Source organism: Acomys minous (genome assembly GCF_964271855.1).
Source record: "Acomys minous genome assembly, chromosome: 18".
NCBI lineage: Eukaryota > Metazoa > Chordata > Mammalia > Rodentia > Muridae > Acomys > Acomys minous.
Genome location: NC_140501.1, coordinates 5,587,127 through 5,608,992, shown reverse-complemented (window position 1 = coordinate 5,608,992; position 21,866 = coordinate 5,587,127). Strand labels below are relative to the sequence as shown.

Genomic DNA, 21,866 nt, shown 5'->3' with positions numbered 1-21,866 from the left:
CCTGGGCTACATGAGACGCTGTCTCAAAACAGCAGCATCAACAACAAAAAATGAATAATGAGAATAAAAAAAGGGGGGGGGGGAATTGAACAAGCGTTAGAACCTCAGAAACTCTTTTTACTAATGTACACCCTCCCCTGCCCCCCCCCACCTCTTCTCCTAAATAGCAGTGGGTAGGAAAGTGAATGACAAAATCACAACCAGTCTCTGCAACAATCCTACTCCCCCATTCTGGGAGCAAATTTTCTTCTTTTAGGAGTAAAAATATCTACAAATCTTAAAAGGGAAGAAGCATCCCAATGGTGAGAGTGCTAAGGCCTGAAGCAGGGAAGCGAAGCACTATGGTCCAGCCTCCACCAACATCCTCTTCAGGAGGCTTTTGTCTTCCCTTGTGGTTCAGACCCTGAAACTTAATCACTGGGGTGACGTATGAGGAAGTGGGGCTTTTCCCGTGAGACTCCGTTGTCATGGACAGGGTTGGCATGGTTCTGTTGTGAAAGAGAACCAATGGACGAGCCACTTCTGCCAGTAGGGCAAAGCAGGAAGACATCTGTCTACGCATCACCAGGTCCTCATGAGACATCACATCTGCTAGCTCTTCACCTCAGGCTACGAGATACGCAGCACCACTGTTTACAAAGCCACCCACTTGTGGTACTGTCTCATAGTAGCCCATCCACACCAAGGTGATGAGGGAGGCAGCGGTGTGGGAGACCTAGTTAGGACAGCCCTGAGGAGATCATGGAAGAGGCAGCCATCCGCAACTAGAAGACTTTCTAAAATGCAGAAGAAAAAAAAAAACCCACAGCTAGATCAGATTGGCACCAGCCCGGAGTCACCAGCCTCTTCCGCTTCCTGCGTTTGCAACATATAGCTGTAAAACTCACAGTCCTTCATAACCTTGGATGTACATCCACGATTGGAGAAAAACTGTTAATGGCAAACAGAAGAGTAACTCGTCCACGTTCAATAGAAAACACTTCGCATTTCTAAGCTTCAACACGACCGCCATCTTCCACAGCGTATTGTTCACTCCAATTTTCTAATCCGTTGAGAACATCCTCCAGCTGCTGCTGAGCGATTTCCTAAATTGCATTCTCGCGCTCCCTGCTCCAAGTTCCCCCCAACGAATGTGCTTCTGATTAGCAAGCAACAGCTCCAACCATCTTACTCCTATCGAGTGTCTATCCAAAGCCATTAAAACATTAAGGGTGCGAGAAGACCTTATTAACACCCGTGTTCAAAGGGGGAATGGGGGGAGGGTGCCCTTATGGTCTGCATACCGACACCCAGCAGTTAACACGCCTTCCTCTCTCCTCCCGGGAGACTCTACTACAGCACCCCACCCAGGATTAGTCTCTGAGTGATGGGAAATTTGAGTGGATCCACTCAGGGATCACCCAAGTGACAAAGGGTGGATACTGCCCAGAGCAAATTCCATCAAGTCACAATCAAGAGTGGGCAAGAAAGGGGGGGGGGGGGAGTCAGATGAGAGAGCTGGGTCAAAGCCAAGCGCCAGCTGCTCTCGCTTGCTTTCTGCATTCTGGAAGACTCAACGGCATGCATTTTTGTTGATTGTGGTAAGATGCACGCGCCATAATCCTCACTACCCTAACCGTTTTACATGTCTGATTCACGGGTAAAGTGCAGTCGCACTGCGGTCCAGCCTCCACACTTATGTCACCACATAACCACAATGGCAGGCACATTTGTATCCTGTGCTGGTACAGAAGCAGTCACTCCCCATCACCCACCAAGCCCCGGAAGGCCATGCTCAGGAGGTGAAACCTGCGCTTCTGTCCTAGAATTACCAGAGCGCGCGCACGTGCCAGCGTCACTCTGCTGGAAATCTGTTATAAACTGATGACTTGAAGCTCACTACCTGACGATTTAGAGACAGAGCTGAGAGAGAGAGGGGACGTCTGGGGAAAGATACATAGGCAGGAAAAGGGGGAAAGGTGGCCACTGAGCCAACATGTAACTTAACCCCAAACTTCCACCCCCCACGGCTCAGAAAGATGTAAGTTCTGACATGTGAGTCACACAATGTATTTTGTTTTATTTTGGCAGCCACTACCTAGGCCTTAGAATTCAGGGACTCCTAATCCCTGTATAACGTGCACCTCCAATCAAGGTGAGTGTGTGCTTCCTGCCCTTTTCTAGGGCCTTCTCATCCGAGCCTTTATACCTGTGTCTACTGCTCCTTTTACCAGAACGAGTGAAATCCCATTCTCGTCGTCTCCAAATCTCCCAGCCTACAGATTAGCATGAGCCAGCGAGCCCCTTCCATGTGGGCTCTGTCTATGCTGTGCTCACTCAAAGCAGAGAGTTTTGAAGGAGGGGCTAGAGAGATGGCCAGCTAAGAGCCCTGCAGATGACCAGAGGTCAGTTCCCAGCACCCACGTCGGGTGGCTCATAGCCACCTCTAACCCCAGCTCCAAGGGAACCCAGTGCCCTCTCTGAACTCCTCTGGTATCTACACACATGTGGCATCCACTCATCAGACACACAGACACACATACACAACATCGAAATAAATCAAATCTTATTTTTAAACTATGGGGAAAGGAGCCGACTCCCCACTACCGAACTGCCAAGCTCCTTCCTTCGATTTAAACCTGTCCGTCTTGCTTCTTCCTAGGGCCCAGGTCTGCCAGGCTCCAGGCTACAAACTTTAAAGAGCTAGAGGAAAGATCGGCAGAACTCTAACACGCGGGCTCTGAGCACGTCGCTGCACTCACAGCACCTTCCCTGTTTTTCTACCCTGACCTTGATTTGTAAAATGGGTCGTCTGGAGGGGAACAGAAGAGGAGCATAAACATGAGCCTCAGTGAAATTGTAGAAACTACAAATCCTTCACGGGGCCCACATGGAAGGGCCCCAGAATACAGAGCTGACCTAAGGCAGAACAGACTCACATCTGGAACAGATGCTTGCCCACTTCCGCATCGACAGCGCTGAGCGGATCATCAAGGAGGTAGATGTCGGCGTCCTGGTAGACTGCCCTGAAAGGCAAAGAGAGAAATCAGCCTGTAGAGGGACCATGGTTCTCAGTAACTGGATGCTCACTCAAAGGATCTATGGAACTATTCAAAGCCAGCTCTTCCTGGCACTGACATGGTGCGCAGACACCACGTGGCCCACACCTGAAGCTCCATCAGGGCGCATGCGGAACGGCTCGCGGAGCGGCAACTTACCGTGCCAAGTTCACCCGTGCTTTCTGCCCTCCACTCAGCGTGGCTCCCCGGTCTCCTATGACTGTCAGATCCCCATCCTCCAGCAGCTGTAAGTCCTGCAAGGAGACACAGAGGAGGGAGGACTTCAAGCCGCTCTTCCAGTCACCTTACACCTAGCAGCGGAGTTTCTGAGGTGGAGGCGGCAGCGCGAGAGAGTGTGTGTGTATGATCAACAATGAAGGAAGCATTTATAATGGAGACAGACAGTATGAAAAGGCTAGTAAGGCAGCAAGCTCTAAGAATAGAGGAAACTTGTTGTTAGGGGAGCGTGAGTCCGGGGTTGGGGGTGGGGGGTGGGGGGGTGGGGGCGTGGGGGAGGGTGGTGAGGGTGTCGGTTGTCATTTCCCATTGGATAGTCAGCCAGGACTCAGATCCGCAGGGTTTAGGATGGAGTGGAGGAACGCGTGTGCCTCCGCAACTGTTTCAACACATCTCTGATTTAGCTGTCCACCGAGCCTTCACAAACACCGTGAAGTGGTGGACAAAATCTACGTGAGCGCAGGGCAGGTGGACTAAGCTGGCTTTTGTGACATGCGAGACAAGAAAAGAAAAAAGAAAACTTAACTTTCATTTAGGAATCTAGGAAGGTATCCAATTCAACTTTTTTTTATATTGAAAATTAAATTGACAAAGTACAGAATCTTGGAAAGAAATGACAAAACACTCCAAAATAACAGAATAAGAATCGGGTCTAAAACACCCCACATATGAGAAATATTTACTCTTGGCTTTGCTTGTAATTATCAGGGGCAAGGACTGGCCACAGGCAAGAACCACCTGTGGAGGTTGCACATATAATGTTTTTATGACAAGAGCCCTGATTTAGTGAAAAACTATGAGCCATTTTAAGACAGGGCCAGCATGCATGTGCAAGTGCACACGGAGCAAGTGGAGAGGTGGGGAGACGAAGGAGAGGAGAAGGGAAGGGAGAGCTGGGGAGGGCAGGGAGGAGGGGTGGGGGGAGGGGAGGAAACACACAGTAAAGAGAAAAGCCTTCGCATCTCTGTCTCCCACCCTCTCCTCTCTCTATCACCCAAAGCCTCCAGTGCGGTCTCCATTAAAGCAGCCTCAACTGAGAAGCAGCTGGGCCCAGGGGGAATGAAATCAGGAGTCAGGGTTAGGGCTCCACTTGAGGGAGGGGTGTTTAGGTGACTAAGTGGGAACAGTGGCATCCCATACACTAGGGAATTGATGGTCAAAGATTTGTGTACCTTTGTGTGTGTGTGTGTGTGTGTGTGTGAGAGAGAGAGAGAGAGAGAGAGAGAGAGAGAGAGAGAGAGGGAGGGAGAGAGAGAGAGAGGGAGGGAGGGAGGGAGAGAGGGAGGGAGGGAGGGAGGGAGGGAGGGAGGGAGGGAGGGAGAACCAAAGATAGTGACAGGTATGTAGAGCCAAGGAGAAACAAACACTTTGAATCCAAGAGATCTATTATTCTGCAGTTAGTTCCCCTCTTTTCTTACTGAGTTTGTACATTCACTACTGAATACAAATCTAGTTTGCATTGTTGTTATAAATGACTTGGTGCCATTATAAAAACACAAGCCCTCATTATTTTCTTTCTGCATTGTCATAAAAAGTCACTGACCAATAGGATCCATGCCATCCCAGCTATTGATCACGTGAAATTACACTTTCCTCGGAGGCCTGACTATAAAGCCTTCGACGTCTTACCTCTAGATCTGTCTGGCCTTTTCCACACCACTATAAAAGGACAGCTGAGTGTCCAGGATGCTCTAACAGGCCCGGAGATGGTCCCTTACAAGCTACTGACTAATTCTTACAGCCAGAGTGAGCAGCGGTGTCTGTAGGCATCTGGATTTTGTCTTTCTGCCAACTTATGTTCTCCTATCAAGTGTACTCAGGTTTTTTTGTTTTGTTGTTTTTTGTCATCTGTCAATTTTACTAAGATCGCCATGTGTTATAAAATATTCTGTCTTGTTATTTTCTGGGAGGCTCAAGGTCGTTTCTGAAAACCTCCCCTCTCCTGGTGAAGTGTTACAGAATTAAAAAGTAAGTTGCTGAAACATTTTCTTTCTTTAAAAAAATAATGCACAAGTTGGCCCGGGGCTGTAGATCCTCTTCCTAGCTTGTTCTCGGTTGTACCAGGCAGAGGCCAGCACCACCCAGGCTGACCAGAACGCAGCAGAAGCGGTTTTGTCACTTCCTTACACACGACATGGTTGTGGTTGCCGTACCCCCCCACCCCACCCCTAGGGACTTCTTAAAAGACTCCCTTTGGAATAGTGTGGGGTGGGGATGGGGGTGGGGCTTCAAAAGTTCAGAGAGAAACAAGCATACACTGGTCAGGACCCCGACCTCCCCACCTCTGCAAGGGCTTGCCGCTGCTCAGTGCTTTATAAAGGTTAAGGTCAGGTGCCAGGAAGATGGCTCACCGCTTAGAAGCACTGGCTGCTTTTCCAGGAGCCAGGTTCGATTCTCAGCACCCACATAGTGGCTCACAACCATCTGTAACTTCAGGTCCAAGGGATCCGACACCCTCTCCTGGCCTCTGCCAGCTCTGGGTGTGCATATGGTACATACCCATACATGCAGGCAAACGCCATACACGTAAGATAAAAAATGAATACTTCATTCTCACAGATTACCGATACAGATGCACTCCCCTAGTCTGAGCAAGACCACAGGTCTGATGATCGGCACACAAGGGCACAAGTGGTTAAAAGTGAACGGAACTTAATAATACAACCAAGCAAACCAGTGATGATTGGGAACAGACAGGTATCCAGAAGCTTAGCTTAAGTACTATACTAACTTAAAACCCTCCCCAAAGCCAGGCGTTTAAGCTAACAATCTCATTACTAGAAAACAGTACAGGAAACACAAAAGCCGTCACCTTTCTCAAAGCACAGGCCTTGATCACTTTCTCATACCGCTCCTTTTCATACTTCTTCCCAAACAAAATATTGCTCCTCACGGTCCCCGAGAACACCCAGGGCTGCTGGGACACGTAGGCGACTCTGCCGTGCACGCTGACCAGCCCACTGGCAGGGGGCAGCTCGCCCAGCACCGCACTCAGCAAGGACGACTGGAAGAGAGTTTACGACACATGTACGCTGTTAGCGTCAGCACAGAAGTCACCGAGCTCCGGGCACTGCCAGGCCTTGGTAGCGTGACGAGTACCAGCTTCTCCCTTAAAACAGCGCTAGAAGCTGCAGTTACAGGCGACAAAATGAAATGAAACAGAAATAGCCTCCCTGGCCGCAGTAAAGTTGTGTTTATAAAAATACGAAAAAAAAAAAAGCATACAAAAATAGATTGTGACAACCTACCCCCCCACCCCCCCACCCCCCACCATGCAGTGCTATGCAGAATGGCCAACTATATGCAATTAAGAATACAATATGAAATACTATGTGTGACTAATGATCCTTGCCAGCATTGTAGTGGGGAGACAGAAACAGGAAGATCAAAGTCACCCTTAGCTACACACCAAGTTTGAGGCCACTGTGGCCATTTTGAGACCCAGTCTCAATCCATCACTCATCAACCAATAAACAAAAAAGAAAAGTAGCACAAACACAGAGGCCCGACATAAATGAGTGAAGCTATGTCTGCACCCCAATAATGCAGGTCCCCTCTATTCAAGCGCTTGTCCCAGACAGGCCGTGCGCCAACGACACATGGGATGCCCTGGCAAGGAGTTCTGAGTTGCAGGCCTTCAACTCCCACAGAAGGAATCCTCTACCGTGTGTGCCTGCGGTGATCGGATAGCTAAGGACACCGCCTTGAGATTGCCTGCCTTGCCCGGGGCCCGCAGCTGCACGGGCCTGTGCCTCTCTGTGCAGGCACAGCAGGAACCATGGCTGTGCCCCCACTTTCCCAGTCCTTCCATCCTGAGTGGTGGTCACTTAAACAATTCCAAATGAGCCAACGTGGAGACGAAGCAGAACACTTACCTTGCCCGCTCCCACTGGGCCGACCACAGCTAGCAGTTCCCCAGGCCTGGCAGTGAAGGAAAGGCCTTGTAAGGTCGGAGTGTCTAATGCCTACAAGGCAAAGGTTACAAAAATGTCTCATTTTTAAAGAAATAATAGAACCACTTTAAAAGGTAGAAGAAATAAGTCTACAGCCATTGATAAGCAAACATGGCTCATTTCTTCCTCACTTAAGATGTTATGTCTTGACAGCCTTTTCGTGCCTTTTATTTAAATAAAGTCAACTTATTTAAATAAACTTCAGTCCAGCTTCCATATGAGTGCAGAATTTAAGCAGCAGGAATAACAACCCCGTGCTGAGAGATTCTTGGCTCATACTAACACACCAAGACGATGTTTTTAATGGAATAGCCAAAGTGGGAAGATTTTAATCATTCCTAAATTTTCATTGGGACCTTAAGTCTCCACCTGCAGTGACGCCAGCTCCCACCAGGTGGCAGCAGAAGCACACAGCATGCCCAGCCCTCGCCGATGAGTGGTTTGACGCCATCCTTAACTGGGGTTTGGTGATGACACTTAGGACTCAGGATGACATTTGAGAGCATGAAATCAACCACAGAAAATAAGTTCTACAAATGTGGTCAAATACTGTAACAAGAGCTTGAGTTTAACAACAAAAAAATAAGACATTAAGCTTAGTGTAAGCAAGAGGGTCAAAGCGATGCGGCCCACACGACAATCCTGCTACTATAAACACCATGGAGGTACAACACAGGGGGCGGGGGTGATAAGGCATATTACACTATTAGACATCACATTCCTGAGAAATCTACACATTGTGACATAAGAAAATGGAAGGCTCTATGTATGTTTTGTGTAAGTATTCCAAATTTTAAAACCTAGCACTGTACGTTCTTTGAAGTGAAATTTGCTGGCAGCACAAGTATGAAACTCCGTATGTAAATTCACTGGATAAAACTGCGTTCAGGCTCTGTATACAAGGCAGACAGGAAGCACAGATAATTCCATGTTTACACTTGGGCCTCATCCTCAAAGTCCCCTGTTATGTCCACGTGCGTATCAAAAGTCCTCTGGAGCATCTGACTCCAACACTGCAGGCGAAGCACTCAACCTGAACTAAACCTCAAGAAAACTAATCATTGGTCATTTTCAAGCTGTTTCACAGCTTCTCTGTTAAATTTCTTCAAGGAGCCGAATCAAATTCCCATCTGTATAGAGAAAACACATGCTGCACGATCACTTGAGATCTTGTGTGTGAGCTACAGGGGTCTTAATGGAGTACGTGGACCAGACCCAGAATGAGGCTCCTTTCCAGTAAGCAGAGACAGGGTGTAGGAGAGGAAAAGGAAGGCTTAAGTGGAGTACAGACCGTCACAGTATCAGCCAACCGTAAGAGCTTTTGTCTCAATCCAACATCAACACATTCAGGCAGCACAGCACACTCAATGGATGGTAACTGCCGTCTGTGGGCTGATCTGAGAGGGTCTACTCCCGGACTTGATCCCACCTGCACCGTCCACTGGGTACAGCTGTGGGTACCACACAGGTAAGACTGTGGTCATCCGAACCCCAGCCCTTCCACAGGGCACTCTCCTATAGCACTGCTGTTCTGTGCCACACACTGAGAGAAATGGTTCTACACATCACAAAAAAAACAAAAACAAAAACAAAAAAAAAAACACAGTGAGAATAAACAGAAGGCTGCACGGCCATCTGAACTCTAGAAAGTGAGTTTCTGAAGACCTTCCTTGCGCAGGGGAGTCACAGATTCTGTGTTAGGACAAAGAGGCTACTGCACCGCCCCCCCACCCTGCCCCACCCGCCCCACCCCTGCTAAGGGTCCAGGCACCTCCCACAGGGATGCCAACAAGGATGAGCCCTCACTGCTGAGCCACACCCTGGAGATGCAACAGTGGACAAAATGACAGCAGTGAACCTTGGCCCCCCTGAAGACAGGCAGGTGCCCTGGGACCCTCAACTGCGAAACACAAAGGCTGAGCTTGTGGGCGGGAACTGGGTTAACGAGACGTGCTTTCCCTAGTGGTGCTCCCTAGCAGGGCTGTGAGAGAGTCTCCTACCTGCCAGCCCGGCATGTCCTTCCTTCTCCTCCACCTCCCAGGAAACCCCCAATGCCTGTACCCCTCCCCCACCCGATGGCCTATCTGGAGCTGACCAAAGGGAAGCCCTAAAAAGGGCCATGGTCATCACACAGACACAGCCAGGGAAACAAACAGATGGCACTCCTCTGCCTGGGAATGCAAGTGTGAGGACAATTGTAGTTGGAGAGAGAGGAAACTTGGTTAGCAGATCTCCCCCGAGCCCCCTCCCCCCGCACCCCACACCACCCTTGCCCCATGCTGGGTCTAACCCAGCAGCATTCACCTACAGTACTTTACCGTGGCATTTTGGCCATGGTTCCTATCAATTTTTTTTTAATTTATTATAATTTATTCAGATTACATCTCAATTGTTATGCCCTCACTGATGTCTTCCCATTCCCACCCTTCCTCCCTCCCTCTTCCATCCTATTCCCCTCACCTAGACCTCTGACAGAAGGGGACATCCTCCCCCACCATATGACCACAGCATGTCATCTCAGGTCTCATTCGGAGAGCCTGCTTCCTCCTCTTTGTACCACTAGGCCTCCCTATCAACGCTTTAAATGTAGGCTGGGATATGCCGAGCGGCTAAAGAGAAACTTCCAGGCCAGGTAAAGCATCTTGCAGGAATTTCCCCATGTGAAGAATCCAGGGGTGTGGTTCTCCACTTCTGGAAACACACTGCTGGCTTGTGGGGACAGCCGCCAGCACTACAGAAGAATTATGGCAACGTGTTGCAGGCCACCCAGTGCTTACACATGGGCAGGAGTCTGTGGCTCGAAACATGTACCGCGGGTCAACGGAAGGCGAGAGCTGGGAAGGAGTTCTCCTCGGCTTCTAACTGGCTCTCAGCTGTATCCCAAACTCAGGTAAACTACTTCCTAGGCCCTCTTGCCAATTCAAGCTCAGGCACGGAAAGCGGCAATCAGCCACGGAAAGCAGCAATCAGCCACAGAAAGCAGCAATCAGCCACAGAAAGCAGCAATCAGCCACAGAAAGCAGTGTTCTGAGCAGGTTGTATTAGCACCCCCTTCTCACACAGCTGCAACCCCAGCTTCTGGGGTCAGTAGGGCTCCCTGTGAGTGGTGTTCCCTTTCATGCTGGGGTTGGGAGCACCTTCCCGGAATTGTCCATTTCTAGGCAGCCTCATCCACCAGGCCTTCATCTTACAAACTCGCGCTCCCATTCAACTGGCTGTGTTTCCCACATTGAGAGGAAGTTTTGCACAGCCAAGCTAATGTTGAGCCACAGGAGACCCCCAGAGCAGTGAACAGAGGGGCCCACAAAGTCTGCAGGACTGAGCGCTTCCTCACAGCCGTATGGCCCTGCTATTCTTCATACTCTTCAGGGTGACCCACTTAATCCAGTGTGGGAACCCCTGCTGGCCTTGTCTGTTTGACACATGTGAAACTCTACACCCGGAAACCCGGGGAGCTTCCTGTGCCTGCCTGCTGCCTCCTCCCTCCAGGTTGCCACTCAGGTATTCCACACAGAGGAACAGAATAACTGAGGTCCTCATTCTGAGCCCCAGAAAAATGCAAATCGCGGGCTCTGTTCAATATGCTATATAAGACAGTGTGGAAACGAGGTGAAAACCTAGGACAGTTTAGGATGGATGCAGTTAACCATCCCATACCGACCCCTACACACACGTTCTAATATTAGCAGTGGCAAAATGTAGACATTTGGTTCAAACCAAGGCAATGATGAAAATGTTCATGAAAATAAGACAAATAGCAACATTCAGAAGCTGGAAAAACGGCTCAGCAGGTAAGAGCACTGGCTGCTCTTCCAGAGAACTTGGGTTTGGCTCCCAGTATTTAAGGGGTGTCTTGTAATCACCTGCAACTCTAGGTCCAGAGGACCCTGTGCCCTCTTCTGACCTTTGTGAGCAACTGCACAGAAACATGTATAAAACACACACACATACACTAAAATAATATTTTAAAAGCAACTTCCAAATTCATTCGGATGACCATTTTTTGGACTTTCTGAGAGTTTTTGTAAAATTTTCAGTCGGTGAGCTGATTTCCTGTCACAGAATTTGTAAAACTGTCAAAACTCGGTTTCATTGGAGTCACCCACTGTGTCTTGGAAGTCACGAGGCCATTACCTTGTCCCAGAAAGCGGTTAAGTCCTGCACATGCACGATGGCTTTGCCGTCAGATGGCTCCTGTGCTTTGCGCTGTGGGAGCTCATCAAGTAGCAGAAAGTTCTAGAGAAAAGACAAACACAGACTGCTTTAACCACAAAAACAAAGCACAAATTAAAATCCAGTATTTTCCCCAAAGCATACAGTGTAAAAGTTCTTACAGGCTAAAGATTATTTTAGCAACTATACTTAAAAGTGTCAACTCATGGGGCCAGGTAAGAGCAGGTAAGAACGCCTGCCACAAAGCGTGCCAAGCTAGCTCAATCCTAGGTCCCACAGGGTAAAAGGAGAGACTGCTGTGAGTTGTCCTCAGACCTCCACATGCATGCCTTGACATCGCATGAGTCCCCTCACACACAATAAATAAAGACGTTAATAACAATACTTTAGAAGCCAAGTGTCAGTTCATATCAGAACGTGCTATGCATTAACGGATTATAAATTATGCACACACATCTCTTGGCTTTCACGCCCACAAGTTTCAGAGACATGAGCAAAGTCTTGGCGGTGTTTTGAATGAGCTCAGCAGCTCCTTCCTGGAATGAAAATTTTGAGAAGACACTGAACACATGCAGAGCTGGGCATTGGTACTGCTTTGGTTTTGGTTTTTGACAGTAAACACATGGAAGACGGTGTGATAAATATTTACAAGATGCTCACCATGTGCCAAACATCATGCTAAAGCCAGAAGAAAGCCAAAGGCTGCTCCCAGGAAGAATCTAGTCAGGCTAGGAGTACAGGCAGTGCAGGGAACCGCAGCAGAGACTGGCCAATTCTGCCCATCTTCCTGACATGCCCTCTGTCCTGTCACGACATGACCCAGTAACTGTGCCTGCCTCCCCTTTGTGAAAGCCAAATCAACATTATCACGGCTCGCCATTGGGTGGCCTCAAGGTCACCATTCTCTGCAGCACATTCTTGGTCATTTCCATATCCTAAAATACATCTTGAAAGCATCGTCTCACAGCAGGAAAGGCTACTTCTCTGTGTTCCACCCCGGTTAGCAGTTGGTCCGTGGGGCAGAGCCCCACCCACTGCTTTAATCTGATAGTAACAGGAGGAGGCTTTCATGCTCTTCCTCAAATGTTAAGCATAATTCACTCCAGGAAAACTACTGCGAAAATCTATTCAAAACGGATCAAAGACCTCAAGGCCAGCCTGGTCGCTCTGACACTGCTAGAGGAAACCGAAAACACTTCAAACTACAAGCACAGGCAGAGACCTTCTGAAAAGAACTTTGAGGAAATTAATGACGAGAACTGGTAAATGGGATCTAAAAGCTTCTACACAGCAAAGGACACAACAGTGTTAAAAGACAGCCGAAGAATGGGAGAAAATTTTCCTGCAAGCCAGTCATGACAGGGGATTAATATCTAGAATATATAAAGGACTCAAACACTTAAATACCAAAAGCCTCAACATCATCTCCCAATAAGTGAGCAACTGGCTGTTCTCAAAGGATGCCATCCAGAGGGCTGGGGAGATGCTGCGGTGGTCGTCCTCTTTGAATTCTGTTGCTGTGCTAAACACAACTTGGGAAGGAAAGGGCTTACCTCACCTGACAACTCTCAGGTCACACTCCGTCATTAGGAACCCCCACGTGCACATCTGTGTATCATAGCACAACTCACAACAGCTGACTTAGTGTGGGAGTCACCAACAGACAAATGGTGAAAGAAATATATATAATGCAGTTTTATTTGGCCATTAAAAAATATTGGGTCATTTGCAGGAAAATAGATGGAACTAGATATGATCCTACCAAGATATATGAACTCAGAAAGACAAATATCATGTCTTTGTTCACAAATAGAACCTAGATTTTATACACACACACACACACACACACAAGAATATGGAATATACAAATCTCATTCAAAGAGAATAAATAAAAGATTAAGAAAAGGAAAAAACAAACAACATTAACAAGACAATAGGCTCACACCACAATGTATCATAAAATAAAGTTTAAATATAAAAATTAAAAACTAAAGTGGCACAGAAACAGACTAGACCAAGCCTACCCTGCAACAGTGTATTGATTTAAAAAAAAAAAACTGTTGTCTTTAAAATGTGATGTCAATCACCTGCAGAAACAAAACTCTCAATATCCGGCTGGACAAGGCCCACTTTTCCCAGCCTCACAGGTGGCCAAGTACCACCCTATGACCTAATCAGAGGCCTGTGGGTGATAATTACCTTCATAGATGGTACCTCATGGGTGACAGTGACCTTCCTCAAGCCACCTACAGCCTCCATCCTGTGTGTTCCCCATGAGGCCACACACACCGGAGACAGGGATAATTCAGGACTCCTAATACTAGAGAGAACCCCATTAGCCTGGAGCTCATAATAAAATGACCTGTGTCCTCCCAAGTACATTTCCAGTGTCTTGAAACTTAATGGCCAACACGAAAGTGTTCAATTAAAGACTGTAGAGAGGGGGTGAGTCAGTCTTCCCCAAGGAAGAGATACCAGCTGATTCTCCAACGCCAAGTGGCCAGCCCTAGAAACATAGACACATGAACAGCTCGAGGTCGACCAGATGTCAATTCTTCCTGTTCTGCCATAGTTTATCTCTCTTCAAGTTTCTCCTCTTGAAGGAATCCAATTTCACAAGCCCCATGAGCCCTATTTGTTTCTGTTGATTTGACCTTTATGCTGGTCTACCCCCCTCTACAGTAGTCCTCAACACAGCTGAGCCAGGTGTCATGGCACCCTGAGCACCTGCTTCAAAACCTGTCCCTACACACATCACGCTTAACACGTCTTAGTGGCCTTCCAGCTCCTATACCCATCATCTTCTTTCCTTCACACAAGGACGAGAGGCATGCTGCTGTCACAGTAACAATCGATACATCCTGTAACTGTCCTATCTACCAACAGCACTGAGCTGGCATCCATGATGTAGCCAAAGCTTGTGAGCCATGTGGTACCACTGTGAAAGCTGACCCAAGGGCCCGTCCATCAGTAAAGCCTGAATTCAAAGGCAGAAGGAAGGGGTCCTCAGAAGGCCAAGTTCATGGAGAAAATAACGGAGTAGTGGGGATGGATATGGAATATAACCGAGAGCAGGGACATGTATTAGAAACAAAGTGAGGCCAGGAGAGCCTCAAATGTCCACGTCAGCAGGAAGCAGAGGGACTTCTTACAAGGCTGGATGCTTAACTCTTCTGCACCCTCAAAGGAGCTAAGCGGCTCAGAGGCCAGAGCTCTCAGCGGGATCCTAGCTCTGTCACATCGCAGCTGTGTGCTGGGCACCGTGGCCCTATGAGAGGGACTAGCTCTGTACAGCAGGGACAGCAGTGCCAATACTCAGGGACCGCTGTTATGTGCAAAGGACTACGAGACAACCTGGCTGGTGGTACCCATACAGAGCTCTCAAGTCTGAGGAAGCAATTGCAGCAACAGCAGAAATCACACGCGAAGCTACCATAGGCAAAGTTCTGTATTATATACGTAGAATGGTGCCAGGGTCAGTATATATCCCAAAATAGTCTTCCCAGATTTGAAAGTTAAAAAAAAGGAAAGAAAATTGATTTAACAGCATGGACCACACCTCAACAATGCTGTTTGATCATTGTCAGAAGGAATGAATTATAAACTCAGGTCTGGTCTAGAACTAGCCCTATATGACTGTGCTGTTCTATAGGCAATAATTATGTATAATGTGCAACAGTTTCTTGTACGTATATGATGAATTGTAGTCATTTTGCCCCCTTTCCCACTCCCTCATCCCCCTCCTGCGGGAGCCCGCCTTCTCAATAAGCCCTCCTGACACTCGTGTCTTCTTTTTCTATGACCCAGAATGTGTGTGAGGTTGTTGACTGAAGCAAGGGCAAAATATCACTAGCTACACTGCTGAGGAAAATGGCACACCTCCCACAAACAAGCGTTAACTGCCAACAGTTCTTCAGGGAGGGCCGGGCTCATGGGCTCCCCGCTCTTCTAACCCCGATGAAACGTGGACTGGCTCAGTCCTTCCCAGGCCGCGTGCACATCTGCACATCTGCACATCTGCAGTGAGTTCCATCATAAGAGCTATGTCCAGTCTAGAAGACAACTTCCTGTTACACATCTCCCCATTCTCTGGGTCTTTCCTTCTTTCTACCCCTCTCCTCTCAACGTCCTAGGGCTCCTGGGAAGTGATATAGCTGCACAATTTAGGCCCAAGAACTCCAACTGATACTTTGAAAGTTAAAAAAAAAAAATAGAAACTTAAAAAAATAATAAAGAGAAAGGGAAAAAAAAAAACCTCCCAGCTTTTATGGCAAGCCCTTCCCCCACCCCTATGAAGCCCCTAAGGTCACTAAGTTTAGTGGAAATCTGGCACCAAACAACCAGCACTACTGAGAACCAGAAACAAAACAAAGTTTGTCCCCACGGCTCTCATGGCACCAACCAACCACTCTAGACACATTCATCAACATACCAACACTTAACACCCTTACGTACCAGAACAGTGTCAAGGTTATAAAAACACCTGCCCCCAGCAGTTCAAAGTCATAGGAGTGGCTACACAGGAAAACCAATGGGGAACGCCTGCTAGAGAAAGGACCTCAGAAGAGTGAGGAAAAGAAAGCTAAAAGCAGACTGGAGGGAAGAGGCAGCACCAGAGAGGAGCAAGCAAACATCCAAGAAGGAAGGAGACGTTTTTAAACCAGGGTTTGTTTGGTTCAGACCGCTGCCTCTCTAAGGAGGAGAGTGTTTCCAGACCAAAGACAATGTCACTCAACTCAGGCCTGTGCTCGCTCCTGCCAGTTGTCACACGAGTTCTCAACCTATTGGTCAAGACCCTTCGGGTCCCCTAAGACCATCTGCAGATCAGATACTTAGATCATGATTCACACAGTAGCAAAATTGCAGTTAGGAAGCAGCAACGAAAATCATGTTCTGGCTGGGGTCACCACGACATGGGGAGCTGTATTAAAGGGCCGCAGCGTTAGGAAGGGGGGGAACCTGGGCTCTAGACGGTGGGATTTCCCTGCGTTTCCTGATCTGACGCAATCCCCACGCTCCTGCACTCACCATCTCTATCAAGAGCCCCGTGCTGTTGGTATTCGTACTGTGCCTATAAACGATCAGGAATTCCTCTGGACTTTTAGCATTCTATACCTAAGGCTAGGACATATATACATCCCTTGGGACTGTCGAACAGTTTGGTGTTCGCCGGAGACAGTGACACCAAGTGAGAAATCACCGTTTGATTCAAAAGACACCGGCCAACTTCCAGACCGTACTTTACACACACCTTGATCCTCCGAATGCTAACGATTGCCTCTGACGCTCTCTCGATGGCCGAGGGGAAGAAGAGGGTGACCGTCAACCGGACAGCACCGTACAGAGTCATCGCCACAAACACGCGGCTAGCCGTGATCTCATTGCCAAGCAGCACGTAGGTAGTGAAGGTCACAAACAGGATGACCTTGTTTGCGATGAAGAACGACGCCATGTTCATCCCTCTGAGGTAGGAACTGCTCAGAATCTTGGAAATTTCTTTCCTGGAAAAGAGAGAGAGAGAAAAAAATACATATACTCCCATAGAAATGCCAACATCGATGTCACGTGCATGAGGACCTCTGTTAGGCAGTATACACCCATCAGGATAAAGTGCCTGTGGGGACGGGAGCTCAGCTGCAAAGAACTTCCAGGAAAATGTGAAATCCTGAGTTGGATCACAGCATCCCCATAGAGAGGCAGCTGTGCTGGGCACAAGTGAGTCTACACCTGTGCTGCCCCAGGAAGTGCTGTGCCAGATATGTCTGGCTAAGGTCGTGGGGGGATTTACAGTTCTAGACGTGCTCTTCTCTCCTCCAGCACATTTCTGAGCTTACAGAGAGGACTGGCTGTGTCTCACTCTTTCTTCTGACATCTGAAATGTCCCCCACATGTAGACACAGACATTATCGGAGTCCAGAGCTATGAGAGGCTATAAAGTCCCTGTGCCAGGTGCAAAACAACAACAACAACAACAAAACCGCCAAATGTTTAGCACTTCGACAACTGTCTTGGTGAGCAATACCCACTCTGGCGCAGTCTACATCCCCTTCCCACTGTACACCGACATCAGGCAGAGCTTTATTTAAATGTAGCTTTCGCAAATTCTTTTTTCTCGGAATCATTATTTATAAGGAGTCTGAAGCACTCAGAAACATCTAAAACCCCACATTTTATTATCAGTAAATAAGAAGTGCATTTGCAGACTTGGCCACGCAGCTTTTAGCGGTGTTAAGATATGACACTTGCCTAGAACATGCAAGCCCTGGGTTCAATCCTTAGCACCATCAAAACTAAAATGACAGTGAGAAAGACAGCAACAGACAGACAGACACACAGACGCACAGGGAGAATGAGAAATGAAGTCGTTGCCTAGGAGTGATGTGATACACAGAAGCCCCAGGTAAAACAGATGTCCTGGGTCATTATACATAACAACTGCCTGCCACGTGCAGGGTGACAAGTATCACAGCAGGGTAGTAAAATTAAGAAATAGCAAAGTGCCGCACACAGTACGGTCTACACCAAGACTCACTTTCTCAGGTTGGTAATGAGGTCAGCAAATGACTCCTCCCACGCGTACATCTTTATTATCCTCATGCCCGTAATGACTTCATTCATGGTCCTGATCCTGGTGTCAGTGAACGCTGCAGTCTTACTCCTGAGGGGACGATGTGACACATGAGCCACAGTGAAGGCAGCCAACCTCTGTGTATCAGCCACAGGCCCGGGCAGGGACCCAGAGTCCACGGCGGCCCTGCCTCTCTTACGCTCCCACAACATGGGTGGGTCCTACACACGACACACACATAAAAGGCCGCACAAGGAATCATTCATTTCTGCCAACCCTGACTATTATGGAGCATTTTCAATGTTTGCTGGAGGAGAACCCAAAAATGACTCTGACACAACCACTTTGCCTCCCTGAGGGGCACCCCCAGGTGGTAGGGGAGGGCAACGGACACCCAAGTCTGAAGCAACACAGCTGGCAGAGGTGGAGGGAGACAGGAACAGGAAGGCCCCCGAGGGCTTGTAATTCAGTGGAAATATTGGAGCAGAAACAATGCATACATGTGCATATGTGAGCACAGCTCTGTAACGTGCAGTGTGGACTGAATCTATTAAACGTTTGGATTGGGACTGTGAGATGCCAAGAACGGTGATCTGAGGTCCCTCCGCCCCAGGGACCCACACAGTAAAAGAAGAGAACCGCTTCTGCAAGTTGCCCTCTGACCTTCACATATGCACGGTGACACTAGTGTACCCACCCCACAGACACACAATAGATAGATGGATGGGTGGATGGATGGAATAAAATATACAAACATAAAATGATTGGGTTTACTATCACTTCTGTTTTGTTTGTTTAGTTTTTGGTTTTTTCAAGACAGTGACAGTGTAGCCTTGGCTGTCCCGGACTCGCTTTGTCACTTAGGTTTGACTAACATCTATACATGTAACTTACAGTAAGGATGCTATTTATGTGGCTACACTGAAGAGACAATTGGGAGCAGCCAGCCTATGGCTTCACCTTTGCCCTTTGAGGACCAGCCCTTGGCTTATGGCTGGAGTACTGTCCCAACCCCTCCACCCCACCCCACCCCCCGAAACCCAGATGAGCCTGAAGAGCCTGCAGCATACGCAGAGCAGAGACTATGAGAGGCGTTTATTTCCGCTTCCGGGTAGCAGTCTCAGGCAGGTGGCTTGTGCTAACCAACCAGCACATATTTTCGGTCCAGCATCCCTCTTACCGCAGTGACGAGAAGAGCTTCCCGATACAGCTTTGCAGAGGCAGAAGAATTACCAGAACGGCCATGCCTGCCAGGCAGGCGATTCCTATTTCCACCCAGAGAAGGATGGTCACTGCGATGGCCTGCAGCGGCCCCGCCCACAGGAAGTGCAGGAAGATTGTCACCTGCAGATATGAAGCAAGCACATACTTAGGACTGCAAATGAAACAAGACTGATATCAACGCATGCTGGAAACACTATGCTCCAGACAAGAAGACAAGAATCCATACAGGTTACAGCGGGCTTAAATCTGCTGAGGCAGAATGGCAGGTACTCACTGCAGATGCCACACTGGGACGGTAGACAGTGGGCCCTGATACAGAGCGGCTTGTACTGCACCAGGCCGGAGAGGATGCTAATATTTTTTCTTCCTCACATGTTAGAGCAGTGCTCCCCCAGAACACCTCGGGCACATAACTGAACCCCGGCTTCCTTGGGTCTCCCTAACACCTCAGAAAAGCCTGTGCTATGGAGGCCCCCTCACATTCAGTAGCCATTGCTCATGTGCTGAACCTCTTAACAGAAGAGCAACTTCTTCCAGATCAAGTGTCTTGTGTGTCCCCAAGTCTAATAGGGGGTGAAGTTTATGTCTGATGAATGAAAAGCTGAAAGGGGGGGGGGGGTGGCTGCAGTGCAATACAGAGCTGAACAGAAGCTAGACAAATCAATCTGTAAGTTCAGCAGTAAAAAACAGGTGTGGAAAGGAAAGCCGTGACTCTTAGTTAGGTATCACTATTGGCATGGTTTATCAAAGTGTTCCTATGTACCAGGCACTGCATGGAGGGGGCTGTACTAGACATGCTTGCCCCCCAAAACTTGGTCCTTTAGGAAAGGAGAAAGACAATTAGCTAGCCGCCTCATAGCTAAAGGTCAAGGGGTGGGGGGCAGCCCCTCAGGAGCATTATCACTTTAATAAAGTTGCTCTCTGCCTTACTTACTGTAGTGGTGCGTTGCAGGCAACATTAGGAAAACAAAACTGGACCCTATGGGATCAACACATCTCGCTACATCTATGCCGAACATAGGCATGTGGCTTTAAAGCACCTTTGTTACAACTTCAAAAAAGCCCTAATCGACACCAAACCCCTCACACCCCAACAGGTCAAAGAGAGAAAGAACTAGGGCGCGAGCTGACAGAGATGGAACGTACGTGGTCGAATTTGTTCACGTCGTTGGAGAGCAAGTTGACTATCTGGCCCGTGGTCGTCTTCCCCATGGCTGAGTTACTTAACCGAAGTGCCTGGAATAAAGGAACAAATGGAGAGTCGTGCCCTGTAACGACACTCTGCCATGTGTAGGAAACAGGAGACAAGTATTTCCATGGGGTCTCATGTGCCAAAGGCCAAGATGACTCGTTATGGCTGTCCTAGCAGCTGGCACCAACAGTGGTACCCTCCAGGGACAGCGAGGGGGCTGAAGGAAGCAGAAGAAAACCCCAGCTCCGTGCCTTCATGAACAACTACATGCCTGGTGGACGTCAGTTTGCACTTCATCGCCTACCGAAGAAATTTTGCAACAACTCAGTGGGGAGATTGTGAAGGGAGATAAAAGTGATGCGATTTGGATTATAAGTATTGAATGAGGTATTAATTCTCTGTGAGATATCACTTAAGTACACACGGTCATGGCTTCCGGCTTTGTATATGTTAACAGCCCTAACTTGTCTCCTTGAGTCACAAATGAAAGAGGAACAGCTCCCCTTTCTTTACTGGGTATCTGCCGGGGAGAGGAGCCAGAGGCCGAGAGAGTCCCATGATTGGTGAGACACAGCTTTTTGTCTCCAGAGACTATGGTAGGCCTGTGCAGAAGGCCTGTGACCCAACACGAGGGCACAGGCAGAGGAACAGGGGGTACACGCTGAGGGAGGGCTCCTCCTCCAGCATAGAGGGCACAGGCAGAGGGGCAGGGGACACATGCTGAGGGAGGGAGGGCTCCTCCTCCAGTATGGAGGGCACAGGCAGAGGAGCAGGGGGGCACACACTGAAGGAGGGCTCCTCCTCCAGTCTGGAGGACACAGGCAGAGGGGCAGGGGACACACACTGAGGGAGGGAGGGCTCCTCCTCCAGCATGGTGGGCACAGGCAGAGGGGCAGGGGACACACATTGAGGGAGGGCTCTTCCTCCAGCATGGTGGTCGGGGAACCACAGAGGCTGAGACAGCTTCAGGGAACAAAGGACGTGTGGGGGCCAGGGGAGCACAGAGAAGAGAAAGATGGGGCAGCCAAGTAGAGAAGACCCAAAACTGGGCTGGGAGGGTAGGCAGGAAGTAGCTAAAGTCGAGCAGTTAGGTTAATGGAAAGGGAAGCCAGACACAAACCAAACCACTAAACGTGAGCAAATCCATGCGGACACATGGATCCAGACATAAGACAGCCCAGCAAAGTGACACCTGCCTGTGATTCTGACACTTGGAAGACAGAGGCAGGAGGATCACAGATGCTCAGGGCCAGCCTAGGCTACAGAACAAGGTACAGACCTAAAGGTAGGAAACAGAAAAGCCACACTCCAGTGGACGGTGCCATACACGTGAGAATGCGGAAAGCACAAATTGGCGCCGGTGGGCCAGAAAAGGCACCAAGAGGACATGAGGTTGGGTAGGAATGTCTGGGAGGAGGCAGGGAAAGAGTGGGGATGGATAGATGAAGATGTGTTGTATGCGTGCATGAAATTCTCAAAAG

At 48.7% G+C, this 21,866-nt stretch overlaps 1 protein-coding gene across 2 annotated transcripts in view; it reads right to left on the bottom strand.

The window, feature by feature from the left end:
- ABCC4 (ATP binding cassette subfamily C member 4 (PEL blood group)) overlaps positions 1-21,866 on the bottom strand; it is a 194,927-nt gene that overhangs the window by 108,396 nt on the left and 64,665 nt on the right. For both annotated transcript variants that reach the window (XM_084768221.1, XM_084768222.1), the window contains 9 exons: positions 20,340-20,429; positions 19,150-19,313; positions 17,934-18,059; positions 16,653-16,902; positions 11,363-11,464; positions 7,151-7,240; positions 6,088-6,279; positions 3,198-3,292; positions 2,919-3,005 (listed from right to left, as the gene is read on the bottom strand). In XM_084768221.1, the coding sequence (XP_084624347.1) occupies positions 2,919-3,005; positions 3,198-3,292; positions 6,088-6,279; positions 7,151-7,240; positions 11,363-11,464; positions 16,653-16,902; positions 17,934-18,059; positions 19,150-19,313; positions 20,340-20,429 (1,196 nt within the window). The remainder of the gene's footprint in view (positions 1-2,918; positions 3,006-3,197; positions 3,293-6,087; positions 6,280-7,150; positions 7,241-11,362; positions 11,465-16,652; positions 16,903-17,933; positions 18,060-19,149; positions 19,314-20,339; positions 20,430-21,866) is intronic.